Below are 18,291 nucleotides of genomic sequence, written 5' to 3' on the forward strand. Positions count from 1 at the left end.
GTAGTTTGATATCTTAGTTTTGCTCCAATATATTGGTTTTTAGCTAGACAATTAAAATCAGATATATTAATGAAAAATACAATAAAATATGATATTTTTCTTGTGGGAAGAAAAAGCAGTTATTTTCAAATAAGTTGAAAATGATTTATATACATGTAAACCTAATGATTCCAACTCAAAATCTCTTGCAAAGCTTCTATTTTATGTTTATTTTACTGAATTTCAGGTCAGGTAATGTGTTCATTTCAATGATCTTATTATATTAATTCATATAATTATATATGTATATATGAGGGTACCACTAGCTTGGTTGTATTGCTTGGTCCTGGAAAGGTAAAAAATATCATTATTGTGTTACATTTCTTTGTTTTTTTTATAATGGGGATAATATTGATGGTTGCATCTCTAGTCATTGTTGACTTTGATATAAAAAAATGAATATCATAAGAATTTGTGTTTATTCCTGTTTACTTTTGCAATCATTTTTGAGAATTAAAAGTTTTTTTTATATTCAAAAGTACTGTGCAAATTTGTGTAGTCACACTTAGTTGTTTTTAAAATAAAATGAATATAATTATGATCATATACAGTGTATGTATTCTTTTTTACAGTTCTGCTAACCAGATTGAATTTTTTTTCTAATTAAAAATTTGGTCTTTAGTTGTAAAGAAAGCTTTAAAAGCACCCCTTTTGGCTAACCAAAAAAGCCATAAGATTAATATTTATACCACATGCACATATGCATGTATTGCAATTACATCTAATTAGGAAGTGTTCTAGTGATGTTAAGCATGTGTATTCCTGTATATCCAAGAAGTTAACTTATATTTTGTGGTATCTTGAATTCACATGAATAAAATTATGAAATCAATAAACAGACATATTGTTAAGAAATCAAAGGGAAGGAGTGTAACTTTTATTTTATATTGATGTTAATTAGAGAGAATTTTATTTTGGCAAGTTAGTATTCTTGCAAAATAGCTTTTTACAAAATTTTCACCTACAAGAAGTACTTTGAAGTATAAAGTATTTTTTAAATTTTTAATCTTATTTAAGTTTGTTATACATGTACTAGTATTAAGTATTAAGCTTCAAACCTCGTTCTAAAGATTCCACTAGTACTAGTTTCTGCTATTACGAAAAAAACAGTTTAATAGTTAACTTTTTATCAGTGTTCATGGCATTATGAACTGTAAGTGATCTTCTAATGTACTGCATGGAATATATCAGCAGAGCATTAGTTGTACATAAAGCCATCGTGTTCACAAAACACGTTATGTATTGGCTAGCTATTCACTGACCTTCTTGCTCCTCTAACATTTTTTTATGACAAATTATTTGAAATCATTTTACCTTTATGTGTGGTTGAATGTTGATTACTAGTATATTCGGATGAATAATCAACTTTTCCATGTAAAATTAGTCAAACCAGCGCAGAAAAAAACCAAAATGAAGTCAATAATCTAGGAGTAGAGCGTTTAAAATATTTTATTTGAGCGAAATGTGGTACAGACTGGATCGTTGTGAAATAAAATGCAGATTTGATGCCTGGATATTGCTATTGCCCTTTTTTGATAGATGATTTTTTAGTGAAACAAATATTGCTGAACATGAAAATAAATGTAATCATTTTATGACGAAATGTATATGTTATAACTGTATTGTAATGCATGCATTCGTAGGACACCAAAGTTGTTACAATTCAAGGTGTTATATAAATCGTCTGCAAGCAAGTGTACACATTTACTGTAAACGGCCTTCATTAGTTTGAGTGCAGTTATTCAATAACGACACCAATGCGGCTGGATCCAGTGATTCTAGTTCTGATCTGGTCTGCGAGGTACGCTAGTGCAACGAAGACAACGGCAGCCCCAAGACCAGACACGAGTGAAAAGGTGACAGAGGTAATAGACGATGCTATGTATGGATCGTGCATCATCCGGCTTAATGTTGGTCCATTCTCCCTTAAAGCAGTTCCATCACACCCAGCGTCTTTGCTTGTATTACACAGATATACGTGCCAGAGCGCCGGATGTGGATAAAATCGTGGAAGGCTAAATCTACAAAATAAGTAGCCGGAAAAAGTTGTCTTGTTCGAATATTTTCTACGTAATTCCTTTATAGTTGTTTGATTATCGGAATTATAGTAAGCAATCGTGGCGCTTGAGAACCGTTCTTCCTCTATATCGATTGTTTGGTTTGCAATATTTGCTGCTTTAAAGATCGAATCATTTAAAGAAAAACGAAGGTGTTCAGGAAAACAGATATTCATTATTTCAATAGAAAACACACTTTTATGCAAGTATTTATGTACTGGAATGACGGGTTTTGTTCTAGATGTAGATTCAGAAAGTTGCACGATTAAAAGTTTCTGAAATACTAAAACAGGCTTTGAAAAATGAAGAAGACACGGATAGGTTTGGTTGTCTGGTAAAGAGAGCAAGACTGGAAAATCCTGGTAAACGTCCATATGTACTTCCTTGGCTGAAGTTATCACACTCAATGTTGTATTGTTGTCACCTAAAAAAGAGAGATGAAACTTTAAAAGTTCACGTACATATGCAAACAATATCGGTAAAACAATCTATTTAGTGTTTCTTACCCCAAATGTTGATGGGGCCCACGTCATCAATAAGAAATCTTTGGCCCCACTTATCACTCGGCCACTGAACCGAAACAAATTCTCCGTCTTTGTCCATTGCTCCCATAGCAACGAACAAAGCTTTACTACCATTGATGATGATTCCAGAAAGATCAAATCTGCAACGCACAAACACAGATTCCCCTTCAGTCAGATCAAACTGGAAGACGTCGCCCTGATGTAACCATGTCTTGTGGAAAGATGGAGAGAACCTTTTTACATGTGCAGAGTCCAAGTAAACCGAGGTTGAATCCATTGGAGCAGATATCACAAACCACGACTCAGAAGAATGGACGGTTTCGTCCCAATACGTCATTAAAGTGTAGCTTTTACCAAGATTTTGAACAGGAGGAACTATAAAGCTGCTTTTCTGTATTTCAACGTAAAGAACCACGGAGAAAGACGTTTCTACTGTTGTACCTACCAAATTCAAAATATACATCATTTGTATAAAATATGTACATATGTGTGCTAGAGAAACGATTCTGAATTTCAGTGATATCGTAAATGTGTCATACCTAAATATGAATCGGTAGTGTTCCATGTACATTTCTGGCTCTTTATCGACACACGTGATGTTTCCCTGCCGTTAACGAGGAACTCTTCTATCAAGGAACCGGTAGTGACGACAACAACCATGTCGGCAGCCATTGGTTTCAGGGGTACCACCAATAATGAAACATGCTTCTCGTTGCAAAACGGAACGGAAAAGAAGAACTTGCTTCCTGCGAAAATAATTTCTGATAAATAGTTGGTAAATATCAATTATAATTGGCATTTCCTGCTTTTGCCTCATTCATATTTTTGGACAACATTCAATCGTAAAGTATTCCACGAGGAGGAAAGGGAAGTCACAGATGGAGAGAAAGGAGACGTAATTAAAATACATTAAATATGGTGGTGGAGGTCTCGGCTGCAATTACTTGGTATGAAGTGATGCGGGTGAATGGGGGAAGAAGTACATTTACAGTGTATTATATACAGCCCCCCCCCCCCAACAGATGTACGAATCCCTGTTACTACTCCCACCCCCACCCCCCCCCCACCCCCCCCCCCCCCAAAAAAAAATAACAGGAGAAACAATCTAAAACGAAGAGGCGACACGATACGTACATGTATCCATCAAATAGGGTAGAGAGTGGTAACGTAAAAGAGAAAGATACAAAGACTAAGTAGACATTGCATCATGTCTTACAATCAAACAAAAAGAATGATGATACCCATGTAAAGACGATTAATAACCTAAATAAATGACCCCCCCCCCCCCAACAAAAAAACCCATTTCAATAAATGACAAAAATACATTGCGAAATATAAGCACCTTGCTCACTTATAAAAGATTAATGTTGATGAATTAGCTACCAAAAAATAATTACACTTCCGCAGTTCGGAACATCAACTTTCTATCCATGTTCGCATGAGAAAGTGTTGTCATATATTGGACTTGTGTACTGTGGTTTCATCAACATTCGTGAGCATCAATTTTTATCAATTTCGTGAAAGTCACAGAATCGAAAACGTAAGTCGTGCACAATGGTCTTTAAAAGTGAGCTTATGTACTGTAATACTCGTATTTCTTACTTCGTTGATCATTTTCGATTCAACATCGAAATCCTCTTAAATTGGTGTTCAACGAATAATGGTGAAAAACCACGGTACACGTACCTTTATGTTAATATTAACATCCATGCACTTTTCTTTTCTATTTCTTAAGAAAACCGATTATGGATTATGTTCATAGCTGTATAGAAACTGAAAAGGCTGAAAGTTACACGATCCAGTTTATCGATCGGTCGAAACCTTCAGCAACCAAAATAAATCACGGACTGCACGAAATAATCATGATGTCAGACGCAAACTCACATAAAAAGTGACTTGACTATTACTTTTTTCGAACGTACTGGTGTACATGAACAATAATATTGTGAGATGTACTCTATAGTCTACCTACTTTTTTATGATTAATTCAATAATTTATTAAAAGAGAGATGTATCTAGATAAACAAACGCTTTCTTTGATAATTCATGCGGGCTATAAAGGTAGGGATTATTGCAGAAAAAAATTAACAAAACCCGCTAACGTTGTTTTTTTTGGTGGTTTTTTTTTTTTTTTTTCAATGTCGCTACCTTCATATCCTGCATGAATCACCAAAGAAAGCATTTTTTTTTTGTTTAAATAGAAAAAATATTACAAATCAAGGGTGTATGTAGTTACTTAGTGACCTTTTTTTCTAAACTTACCAATAGCAATCCCAAAGAAAACAGAAAATCCCAAATCTATAAGGAAAAACATTAATAAAGCACATTAAAGAATCAGAAATGGCCATTTAATGCAAAACGATAAACTTAATCAACGTGTTACAAAAATAATATCAAAAACAGAATGTTTTGAAAGTAACTCACACTTTAAGATAACGGCCATCTTTCTCCAAGTTCTACAACAAATTTTCGAGCAGCCATACTTTGCATGCAGACAATCATCTTTTTACTGTAAAAAATGCAGTCAATTAGATTAATTACTTATCGCACAAAAAGCTGCGCCCAATTGTAGCAATTAATCAGGGAAGTCAAAAAGTAACCCCAACCCCTTCTAAAAATCTGCGTGATGTTGCATATAGATGGAAAAGAAACATTTCAATGTGATGCGTATGTTTTAAAGACACGATAAAATAGAGTAAACTTATCATCATGGTCATTATAATTTGTAAATAGGATTGTTTTATGATGAATAATCTGTTCTGTATACACGTATAAGCTAACTTAATCTGCTTAAGATTATATTTCCTTTACTCACCAAACTGAGTTAATTAATTAAGATCGTTCGTTCGATAAATTGAGCGAAAATAAGGCATTGCAGATCATTTCTACGATAAATCGAAGGAAAGGAAGAACTATTCCGTGTGTCCGTAAGATTTTCTGTGGTATCCCTAAACAAGCTTTGTATTTGGGAAGACCAACACACAAGATAAAAGATAATTGATTTAAGAAAGTGAGGTATCGCTTGGATTGGCATTATGTTAAATCCACGTTGCACATTACTTTAATAGTTTTATAAAAGTTTTTTGAAGTCTCAATACATGGTCATGAAAGGAACAAACAAGTCGGAAAACTCTTTTGGCTTTTTCAATTACTAGTATTGACTTAATTTATATTAACTGTATGATTTAACTTTTTTTAATCTTTTTTTTTTAAGAATAGACACCGTCTTTTCCATATGATTTAACCTTTTTAATTTTGTTGTTGAAAGAATAGATACTGACTTTTCCAAATCCAGACACATTAGACGAGAGAAAGCATTAGAAATAAACATAATTGCTCTAATGCTTTAAATTAGTAATAAGAATAATACATTTAATTAAAAAGAGTCCACCCTCATTGATCTAGGGGAAATTAGTCGTTATTATTATCCAGGAAATCGATAAATTTGATTAAGCTAACATCTTACGTTCTGAGACCGCTAGTGTCAATAGTGTTAAAAGTTCATCAGGAAATATCTGTTACAACCAAAACAGGGATTTCTCAGTGGTATTGACTATAGGCCTTCCGTCAAATAGACTTTACAAATAAAAGATAAACATGGAAAAACCGTGAGAATTTATGTTTTACCCAATAAGGATATTCAACCGCCAGTATATTGTGAAGTCGTAGGTTATGGTTTTGGACGATTGTTGCATAAGTATATTGCCATTTTCTTGCCGTGAATTTGTTTTCAATGTATAAAGTTTTGATTTTATTTTTATCAAAGTCTGACCTTTTTGTAATTACTATTGTTTGTTTCTTGGTTTCAAAATACTTTTAATATTTTGAAAATTTTGATACATATATTTATATCCACTGAGTGTACCAAGATGACAAAAACTCTTAAAATATGTTACTAATTGTTGCTCTTAAACATCTTCATCAACTATGTGCAGGTGAAGTGTCGCCAGTTTTACATGTAAATGTCAAAGTTTTGCACCAAGCATTGCCTGCAACGTTTTAAGTACCTAAGAGGTGTAGCTACATGTATGTACGGTCTCTGTCAGCGCGGACTCAGTGCTGGGGCAGGTGCAAGACTACAGTCCTCGGCAAAAATCTCCCTTGAAATGTACCAAGTAAAGCACTGAGTGATTTTATCAATCTAATAAATTTCATTTTCTACGACAAGCAAAGCTCATTACCCTCTTTGTTCCTCTTTGTTGGGACTGACACCCAGTGTACGTGTTATTACGGTCATCTTTCTTTGCATGTTGTAGAGAATTTTTTCCCACACAATGTGTTTAAAGGATTGGAAAACCAGATGTGCCTTTGGGTGTTTCGAATTTTTTTTAGTATTGTATGGCAATGAAAAAGATGTTTTAATAAAGTTATGAAATCTAAACATCTGCGACTTTAATTAAGGTATATGCATGTACGCGTTGTCAAGGGCAAATAGTCCATATACCATTCAGAAAATCCGTCTTCATTGTACTGCGTTCTACATATCTTGTCCAATCAAAGCACAGAGTGGAACCCAATTTACTATTAATTTACTTTTACTTTAATGAGATAATCAGAAAGTAATTAATTAATCGTTTGAATCATCACGCACCTGAACATTAAAATTATTCTTGTAATGCTGTTTTATGCGGGTTTATATATGTATGGGGAGCAAGCAATGCAAAATAGCTACATTGTATACGACTACAATTGAAATTTTAAGAATTAGACGAGAAAATACTGCGTGGATGAAATTTATGGCAATGAAATAAAAACAAACAAAGATTGTTACATTCTAAACTAATTTATCAAATTAATGCGCATTTTTTTCAGCTTTTCTTGGAGACTGATAATTGGTTATCTAAAACTATGTTTACACAATTTTAGCTCAAAAGACGAATTTTGCGACATGAAAGGACTATCTAGTTTGTTATTGCAATGATATGCTTCTAATAATCAAGAAAAGATCAAAATATCGAATCCATTAGGTATATTTGGTTAATATCAGAGTTACTGTGTAAGGCAAAATTCCAAAAAAAAAGATGAAGTTGTAAGCTATTTAAAGACATCAGAAAGCAATCAAATACAAACAGGAATCGAATTATCCATTTTTTTAAAAATCAGACTATGGATGATAAGATATACATATAGTGAGACACCTCTTATCTATCAAATGCACTATTTCCAGAATGTTAAAGGTTGAATACTTAGAGGCTAACGAGCTAGGCAGAGGTTACAGCCTTATGATTAAGGCTCCTTTTCATACTCAAAGCAAACTTGATTGTACTCACGCTATTGGCATTGCTCTAAAGACACGAGATGTCGACGAGATGCGATACTGAAGCTGAAGTATACGGAGATATCAATTATTCAAAGTTATTATTTGATCTACCTGTCTAATGTATATACTTTTATTGGCAATTTCTTGATCTTACAAGCTAATCAGTCGCTATTCAGAACGATAAAGCAATTTTGTGAGCGGAGATGGTGTTGATGAGATGGCTTATTTATTGCAGAGTTTAGTGCCATATATGATTATATATCGCCCTTCGTGTACTTTGCTTTCGAGAAGTAATTTGTAACTTTTGCACACTGGTGTAATAATGGTATTATTTCTCACCCTTACAGATTAGTGTAATAATCACTTGTTGTGATTCTGAACTCATTAGTTTGTTACATATTCTGCTGGATTCATATACTTGAAATTCGTATCACTTGAAATTCGTATCGACGAAATCGACAGAAAAGAGGCTAGAGTTCAATAGGACCGTACAAGAACGCTTACTTCGATGGGATCGGACGAGAGCATAAACTGAAAGCCAACTTTTTCAGCAATATCATGTGCTGGTTTTTTTTGCAAATTGTTTAAACCGAAGTGGTCCGTGACGAAAATTAACCCATTTCTTTATGCTTAAAATAACATTTACATGTTGGGGTGTCATATATCTCGTTTGTAACTACTAAAGTATTGTTTAACATTACAAGTCTTTCTTTGGTGTTCCTTACATACATGCACTTTTAAAGACTTTAATTCGATCGTCGTACAATGAACCTACACGTAATATGTTGCGATTAAAAAAAATATCTAATTGTTTGTTTGTGAATTCATGAGAACTTGCGACTTTTTACTACTGAAGAATATACCGGAACCGCAGATAACGGAAATGGGATTTTTGAAAATTGGTAAATCAATGTTTTTGGTGTTCTGTTCGATTTTCGAACATCTGACAAATACAACTGAAATGTGTTCGTGTAATGCAATAATAGGCCGGAAAATGACGTGAAAATCCCCTGGTGTACTTATATCTTGTAAAATGTCCCCTTAACATACGTGTTGTCGTTTTAAAGCAAACGTCCAGTCCATTTATGAAACTTAAAGCTTAATGTTTCAGTCATAGGATGTCATTGACAAGATGTTTTTGCACACCACTCTACTTCCGGTGATTGTAGTAATACTTTTTTGAAACGCATGCAGGGACCTGATCCGTAAAAAGGCGTTTATTTTACAGGATATCTTGCTTCTTCATCCGGATAAAAAAAATAGTCATTCGGGCTCGTTAAAAAACAGCTTCTTTATCAAATTCTGATGAACAAAATTAATAGATATTCAACAAAAGTGATAAGATTTTTCTGACTGCGGTTGAATTTTGACTCAAAATTTGATGTACCAAAAATTGGTTTTCAGAGTGTCTAGCAGTACTTTTTCACGTTGACGAAGAAATGAAGAACAGTATTGATACAAAAAAAATGCCTGCCCTCCGAACAGTTGTTATAAAAATGTATGAAGTACTGGCGTGCTTTTGGGCAATCATCCCTTATGTTCAGAACTATTCCTAGTATAATGCACTTTTTAACTGTCGTCAGATAAGCTATATATGGTGTCTTAAGGCATCGAACAGACCTAATTATTTCTTGCCAATATTTAGAGTGCCACTGAAAGAAAGGGGTATAAGTTTATAGATATAGGTAAATAAACGTCCTGATAAGATGAATGTATGCAATATCCACAGCAATGAATTAATTTGCGATGTTACCTAACGAATAGGATTGCCCTAGCGGTACAGTCATCCGATTCTTTGGAAGTACATTTGTGATTATATCGGATTTAGCATCACAACATCACAACATGCCTTAAACAGGGTCATCGATCAGGTAATTCAGAACGGAACAGTTTTACTATTGAATAGGATAACAAACATTATTCATATACAGAATCATAAAAAGGGGAATTCTTTGGTGGGTCACATACTGGGTTCGAAGTTGTGGACATATCGGGGGAAAATACTTAACCTGCGACATTACTTTTTAGGTATTTTAGGTATTTGAAGAAACAAAAAAAAATATTTGTTACATAGAAAACAAATTTTATCGCTATAAAGGTTGAATTTTCCCGCTGGTAATTTGGAGTCTTGTTCGTATGCGGCCAAATTAAAATTTGCCAAAATTATCATCCATTAAACTTTTGTTATCCAATTTTTCATTTTTCAGTGGATGCATATGTAAACAAGTATTTGAACGATATAATCACTCTATTTCACTTTTTAAAATATATTTTCTTTGCAATTTTGAAAAAGTTCAGCATTTTGGGGATATTGTCTCATATTTTTCACTCACGTTGCAACGTGATGCTTTTGCGGGAGCTTGTGATTTTGTAGCATTAGTAAAGCAACTGAGCTGTGAAAGGTATTTAATTTGTTTTGCCTTTAGGGAATTCTAGTCATTTTATATCCTCTTAACTGTGTATTTTTTTATGTTCTTCGTCAAATAGATTATTTTTTTTAGATTTTCAATACATTGAATTCGGTAAAACACGTCACTTGCAACGTTTTGAAGAGTTAATATATCTGAGTAAGCTATTTTTTAAAAAAAATTGTGTGAAGTGTGCTTTTAGATAATGTTTGGTTTTTATGTTATAATCTGTTGTTTGCTTGTGTAACAAGGGGAAAAAATTAATATCGAAAAAGCCTAAAGAATATAGTTATTACTTGAAATCCTTTATTGGCTAGGATACCAATTTACAAATTTCTGTGCGGTAATAAGAATCAATTTAAGTGCGTTGTGCATTTCTGCTTGGTGTAAATTTCACATCTGTTAAAGCTTTATTTGTATTAATTCTGTACGAAAATTGACCCTTAATCCCCTACCTCCCACCTAGACCTAACACAGAAAATCTTTGATTGGTGGCGTTTAAATCTAAAGAGCAAACCCCTTCCTTATTAAGTTGACCTCCAGTCAGTTTATATATCAAACCATTATGGGTAACCACTTAATTCAACCGATCCCTGTTCTTTTTAGATAGACAACTGAAGTGCTTTTTTATGGGAAAATTACACAAAATTGGACTTATTTGTCACCACAATTTTTTCCTGCGACAAATAAACGCTGGACTCTTCTTACGGTATACTATATTCATAAGCTGATTCATTTTGAGATGCTAAAACTGTAAGATATGTAGGCTAAAAGATTCATTGACAAACCATTACCAAGTTATTTCAGCCTTGTCTGGGAGCTATTTAAGATTTGACTACGATGTGCTGTAAACTTTATGATAATATGTGAGTTTATCGATAAGATAACGATGCTATATATTTTTAATGAACTTTTCTCGATGTATGAAATGCATAAAAATGCATTAAAAATCGTAAATAAATAGCTTCAGGCATAGTATAAAAACTATGTAATATGTAAAATATTATTTTAGGCGAAAGCGCTAAATTGTTAACTCAAGAAAGTAAAATGAATTTGGAAGACTTGAGACAACTATGAAATCAATGTAAAAATTAAGAATTTTGTTTATGACTTGTAACGAACATGTTTTTTTTTTTAATTGAATCACTCTGAAAGAACCGTTTTAATGTGAACACAAACCATTAAGACCAAGCTTATAACATCTAAATAACTTGAGACATTTATTGTTTATTCTATGAATACCCGGAAAAACCATGCTTTGACTACACCTCAGTGTTTCTTTCTTTTCTACTTTTGTTTTCATACTGCAGGTCTCATGCAAAGAATAGATCAGTAATACGTACCTGTTAGCTTACATATATTAGAGCATAGATTTGTTCATTTTTATTTTAACCCTAGAGGTTGATAAAATCACTTTTAAGAGATACATTGTATAAGAGTTAGACAATTTTCGATTTCTCTGAATTCAGACAAAGAAAAAAGCGATTTTTTTTCATAAGTCTCGAAAATTTACCTTCCTTGGTGGCTTTTATGAATTGAATTCTATATTTCTATATTCAAAGAATGTTTTTTATCGATCTTACTTCCTTAACAAATCTTCCAATGATAATTTAGTATAATCTTTGAAGTCACCAGATATTGCGTGTCCAAGGGGATTCTGCTACTGAAAATAATCGACCATTCCATCATATAAAAACTTGACACCTCTCTTTGGAGCTCACATTCCAGGAGACAGTCTAGTATATACTTTCTCATTTCAGTAGTTTTACAGGTAAGTTCAATTTAAATTTCATTTTTTTTTTGTTCAAAAGAGTCCACTATTTTGGTGATGTCTACCAAGTCCTGTATATGTATTCCTAATATGGAAACAGTTCTGTATGTCGTTTACTCTGTACGTTTCTGTTCAGTCTTATTGTCAGATATATTGGAATTAAATCAAATTTTAAAATTCCATTTTAAAAATTTTGAAATGTGAGTTGTTTTTTTTTTAATTTGGGAGGGGGGACGGTGAAGCTTTAATGGTTTTGAGATTTAATCTTTTAGTAATAATTCTTTTTTTTTCCTATTTATGTATTGACTTTTTTATTTATTTATCTTTTTATTTATCTTTTTATTTATTTATGAGAGTTTGCAATGTTATTATATCATAGTGCAAGAATTACTGTTGAATTCACTTTGAATGTTTAGAATTCTTTCATTGCCTTAATTACAGGAATTATCTAGGCCATGAAGATTTTATTTGCTTTAGCTGTTTTTATGCTGGTCATCCTTTTTACAGAAGGAAAATTGGATGCAAGTATTATTTTAATAATTTGTTCTACTCCATGTTAGGTAAGCAACTGAATTTTTTCTCTCACTTTTCTAAAGGAAGAGTTTTGCATGATACTTATTTTCAAGGAAAATAACCGTTGTACACCAAATTGGGATTTAAATGTGTTTGTCATGTATCAAAATGTATATATACGCTTATGCCATTTTTTTCTACCGAACATGTGAATTCTAAAATATCTGAAATTAATACCTACTGTTAAGGGAATTTGATAGACCTTGAAAATTCTTTAGCTACCATTATGTCTTTTGAATTTTATTTTTAAAATAAGCTATTTCTCGCCAATAGTTTGTTATCCCATGCTTTGGAAATATGCCAATATTATGTCTTTGGTAAACCGTCAAAATATTGTTTCAAAAACATGCAAAATACTAGAAAACTGTTACCTATTTACAATTCTATCTCTTTAATTTCCAGAAGGCAACAAAACCTGTGCAAAGTAAGCTTATTATTTCATACAGCGTATTCATGGTTCTACAAAATCTTGATCATCATTTTATATAACTGAGCGACTTTTTTAAAACTTTTCCATCTCAGGTTTCAGGAGCACGTCATCAAAAGGAAACCTGTCTCCATTTCTTAGAAAAATCCGTAAGTATATCAAAACATATTGATGGTCCGATTCATATCAGATAAGAATAATGAACAACGCCATTAAGACACGCAGGTGCTCTATTTGGTAGGCAGTACACATGGTTTAGAGCAGGAACTGCTAACGACAAGCGATGACAAACAAGAGGAAGAGGTAGACGAGGTTGGAACCAAGTTAATGGATGAGTTCATGTTGTTTCTGTCACTGAAAGGTAAACACAGTTTCGGAAAAAAGATACAATGTACCACACGTCTAAATACTAAAATTGTGGTTGCTTTTGATCACCAAATTCTCTCTTTTGTAGAAACTGGGTTGCTTGACATGTGCCTGTCGTCAATGAAATGAGGACAACGAATTCAGTGAATGATTATTATATGTAGATCTATTATTGTTATAAATAAAACCTAATTATACTAGTGGGCTGTCTTTGATGTTTTCTTTTATTGTCCGTTATGAGGAAAAGGTGATTCCAAATTTCAATATGATGTCCATGTGTCAACAACCCAAGAACCTAGATTTCATCAATGTTCCATTCAAAAGTGTGCACCTTGAAATGAATGACAGGAAGCGTTGTATGATTTCTAAAAGTAAATGTAATATCATTTATCGGCGCTGGTATCGCCAAAATGAAAACAATATCACGACAGTCGCTAAACAACAATATACAGGAGGTGGTTTAGGTTTACATAAGAACACAGTTACATGTAACATGTATTATTACGCAACAATTCGCTGTGTAAGCTATCCAGATTACATACAATATAGATATTCTCATTAGATACTAATTAATTGTGTCTTGATATTGTGAGCCTGGTTGACGTCAGATGAAAATCATTGAGATAAGATTTATTCTCCCTGATATCATCACCTAACAATGGCATCGTAATCTTCTTCTATAGTAAAGTAATCTATTAGTATCGATGCTATTCTGGGCGTATTGTCAATGTACTAGGAAGTTACACGGTAAGAAGTTAAGTCACTCTCCACTTTTTGGCCACAGTTTTGCTGTTTTCATCCTATTTCACACTCCAGAGACAATAATAGAAAAAAAAGCTTGATGTACTACTAACTAGGTACATCTAGTGTAACAACCAAACTCATCACAATTAACCTCTTTGAAAGAGAATGGTAGGATTTGTGATTTTTTTTCCATCACCCTCATTGAAAATATAACAAAACTTCTAGCTATTTCCTACAGAAGTCAAGCTTTAATTTTTCACCCATTAATTAGCAGGATGTCAGTTTCACCTGATTAATTATAAAAAAAAATCAACTCTTGGGCCACCTTGCTAAGCTAAGTTCATGTTTTAAGTGTATTTAAGTATCACCTATATTTTCTTACACAATGCTCTAAATATAAATTAATGTCACACCTTTGCTTTTTGGGGCCATGGTAGCTATCATCCTAAAATAAAGGATTTAGCTTCGATGCATCTTAAATTGATTATTTCACGTGGTCTATCAGCTGAACACACCAAATATCCCTTTCAGCCAAGAATGCATTGTTCCAAATTTGGTTGAAATTGATCTAGAACTTAAGGTGAGGAGAGGAAGAAAGTGAAAGTGAAAGTCATGCCACTGCCAACGGTAACAACGTTACAAAGTAAAGAAGCAAGAACAATTAGATCAGAAAAGCTTACATAAACCTTTAGCTCAGCTGAGCTTTAAAAAAAGCCTTGGTCATACTTGTGGTTTTTTTTAATCTAAAAGAACTATCATTTAATACGAGACTATGTAAATAGCGGGACAACTGAGTGTTTCATTCTAAATGTTTGATTTAGCGACTGCAAATTTCAAGGACTTTGATCGATGATATATGTACACCATATATAATATCTTAAGGTCAGACGCGACTTTCTATTTTATATCCCCACAATGTAAAAATTTCCACTTAGTAATTCCATAAGTATATTTTCATGTTATATGATATTTTTTATTTAGATATAAAGTGTTTTATTGAAAATATGTACTATGACTTTATTCATAAGTGTTCAAATGTATTTTGTATGCTATTTCAAGGAAAAATCTAAATATTCCAGCTAAAAAAAAAACTTGGTAATGTATCCTGATTTTTTGGGGAATCAACAGGTTTAAATGTTCATAAATAGGAAATGATATATCAAGGAAAATTAAATAAAATTGAGGAACGTCCCCTGTGTCCTTAATGCAAATTGGTTACTTTTTTGTCCCAGTGAAAACAACACGACTCTCACTGACAAAAGGATGAAATTAATATCTGAACTCAGGAGAATGCTGGGGGGAGTCATTGGTCACTATTTAATCAATATTTCATATTGTAGAATTGTGTGTCTTATGAGTCTAGATAATGGTGTCAACAAAGGATGGTATCCCTAAACATATGTCATCGCCCCCTTTTATTCGGTGAGTCATAGACAAAATCTTCGATGGTTCGGTTTTGATATTTTTCAAATGAGAGCAAAAAATCGACACATTTTGATTTGTGTGAATGCATTTGAACGCTTCACATTTTAATAATAAACATACTATCGATTATTTTGTTGACCCTCTAACAGTGAATATCGTTCTAGTTTGTGGCCCTGTCCTTGCAATGAATAAAATGGGCGGGTTCTATAGTCTGTCCCGAAATATTTTTGCCGCACATTTTCTTAAATTATTCGATATTTATAAATACATTTATAAATAAATGATTCAGACGATGTTCATTTGATAGTATGAAAAAATCCCAGGATTTCCTTTTTAAAACGCCCCCTCTAGCTTGTCAGGTTTCAATACACGGCTAAAAAAAGAAAGTCTACGGGGATTTTGCATTGCATCAGCCATAATTAAGCCCGGATGATAACGTTGAAAAATCGTGCGAGGTAATCCGAGTGACTTCCGAATGGGGAAAAGATGTAAACAGTCTACATAATATATCTCTGTGGAAAATCTGTTTTCGTTCTTGTGAATTTTTACAAGGGAAAAATGATAATGTGTGAATAAAGTTATCTTGGAAATTTTCCCTTTAATCAATTTCAATTGACTTCTTTCATAGGTATGTGTATTTTTATTAAAAATCGACCAAATGTGCAGCATAAATATCTTCAGGCAGACTACATAGTTCAAGAAAAAAATGAAGCAGATCGGAGAGGACTCGTTTGCATATCACGTGGCATTGTAGAACTCCAAATTTTCACCAGTAAAGGCACCCCTGCAAATGTTATTGTCATTTAAATTTTAGACCACGTGGTTTTATTTGACCCTTTCAGTTTTGCAGTAAAAATCGTGCCCCGTGTTTATAGTCTATTTTAGAGAATCTAGGTACTTGTAGTCAAATATAAATTCTAGAGGTTTTTTGATTTTAAACTTTATCTTCATTAATTGGTGGATAAAATGTGTTCTAGAAATAAATGTGACAATACTAAAAATAGTTTTTTTCTGCTGTTGCGACAATTAACATGCGTAGTAGAGATCCCCCTAAAAATTAATTTTCGATCCGCGCCTGACATAGTAATAACATCAATAGTGAAACAGACTGTACTATTTTATGCAGAATGTTCCTTGAAAATGGCTCGATACACTAAGTTTTTATGCAAAACATTCACCCATTATTTTTTTAAAACATGGTATTACACACCACAAGCATCAAACATGGCTATGATTTTATTAAGCAACCCAATGTTTATATTATCAACCACTCTACACGTGGTTGAACACGAACGATAACTCTGTTCTGAATATCATCGTTTAATTTGAAAATTTATGCACTTATACTTCCGCTCGAAATTTCACAGGAACTGAAAAAATTTCGGTGAAGTCTCATGAACTTTCATTCGAGCACCTCTGGATTTATTACATACTTAGCAACGATAAAGAAAACATTCCGAACACATTCGCAGGGGTGAAAGGGAAAACTCTGCGTACAGGATCGGGTCGCTCAAAACACTGGTTAAATCCCTTATCCAGTGGTTAAAGAGGTATAGCGCACTTAATATACGATTTGGCCTCAAATATAGCCTTTTGCAAACATCAGACATTTTCAATATTATACAATATTTAGTTTAAATATATTCAAAGAAACGCAAATTACACAATCACCATGCTCTACGTACGAGTCTTAATTATATTACAAGACATCATCAAAAATATTTAAATTTTGTGTGGGATATATAGGAAAGTGGTTATATGTGTAGTATACGATAAATTTTTTTTAGATATTTGGCCATTTGAACCACTCCAAACCAGACATCCGATTAAAATTATGTTCTACAGGTATTGTAGTACACGTTTACATTGAATTAGTTTTGGCTTAATGTGGTCTTCGTACTGAAAATTAGACGAATATTTCAATTAGTGTCTTTTCTAATACAATCATGTTTATAGCCATATATATTGAAAATGCATCTGTTGAAAATTTTAGATGCGTGGCCTAGTGGTACCACGGAGGATTTTTGATTTTGTGGTCGCTGGATCGAATCAACTAAGTAGTAATATTTTTCACTTAAATTGAAACATGAACAGAATAGAGAGATTAAGTTACATGTAAATAATCTTCAGGGTTTTTGGGAGTTGATTTTAATCAACTCTCCTATGCAGTTACTCAGACAAACCGAAAGTGAAACAGTGTTTGGACCTCAGCACAAATCATTGCTGCTGACAAGACTTAGCTCTTGAAAATAATTGATAAATTCGATGTAATGTATGCTATTTAAAGCATTGTTTTTCAAGGAAACTTATTTATAAATACCTTGAAAACAGTCAGATTTTAAATGGTACGAACAATTTATATATTTTTTGTATTCCTACGCCAGAGTTCAATATAGTCTCGTTCAACTCGACGCTTGGCTGTCTCCGTAAATCCTTGTCGGAGATTTACGGTGTCAGCCGAGCGTTTGGTTGAACGAGACTAGAGTTCAATATTGCTTGGATCCATACGAGAAATATTTCTATTACTGATACAAAGTTTGATTGAATTAATTTTATCTTTAAACATTATTTACATGACTTGATTCATATGGGGGTTTCTCGACATTCTTGTCGAAAAAGTCCAAAAATTCATAATATAAAAATGTTCGTAATTCAAATTAGAAACTAAATGATTGTACTTGTTATGCAAAATAACAT

The 18,291-nt window shown here is 32.9% G+C and overlaps 2 protein-coding genes across 2 annotated transcripts; one reads left to right on the forward strand and one right to left on the reverse strand.

Annotated features, from left to right (window-relative positions):
* Positions 1–1,263: 1,263 nt before the first annotated feature.
* Positions 1,264–5,162, reverse strand: LOC105331504 (uncharacterized). The gene is made up of 5 exons (XM_020068621.3): positions 5,045–5,162; positions 4,883–4,918; positions 3,160–3,366; positions 2,603–3,061; positions 1,264–2,520 (listed from the first exon to the last, which is right to left on the reverse strand). The coding sequence occupies exons 1-5, from the start codon at positions 5,061–5,063 to the stop codon at positions 1,778–1,780; spliced, it is 1,464 nt and encodes a 487-aa protein (XP_019924180.3). The 5' UTR covers positions 5,064–5,162; the 3' UTR covers positions 1,264–1,777.
* A 6,754-nt stretch (positions 5,163–11,916) lies between these two features.
* LOC105331499 (uncharacterized) lies at positions 11,917–13,627 on the forward strand. The gene is made up of 6 exons (XM_020068623.3): positions 11,917–12,059; positions 12,501–12,580; positions 13,035–13,056; positions 13,155–13,208; positions 13,301–13,420; positions 13,514–13,627. The coding sequence occupies exons 2-6, from the start codon at positions 12,515–12,517 to the stop codon at positions 13,552–13,554; spliced, it is 303 nt and encodes a 100-aa protein (XP_019924182.3). The 5' UTR covers positions 11,917–12,059; positions 12,501–12,514; the 3' UTR covers positions 13,555–13,627.
* The last annotated feature ends 4,664 nt before the right edge of the window (positions 13,628–18,291 follow it).

The sequence above is a fragment of the Magallana gigas genome, chromosome 5, assembly GCF_963853765.1.
Source record: "Magallana gigas chromosome 5, xbMagGiga1.1, whole genome shotgun sequence".
Lineage (NCBI taxonomy): Eukaryota > Metazoa > Mollusca > Bivalvia > Ostreida > Ostreidae > Magallana > Magallana gigas.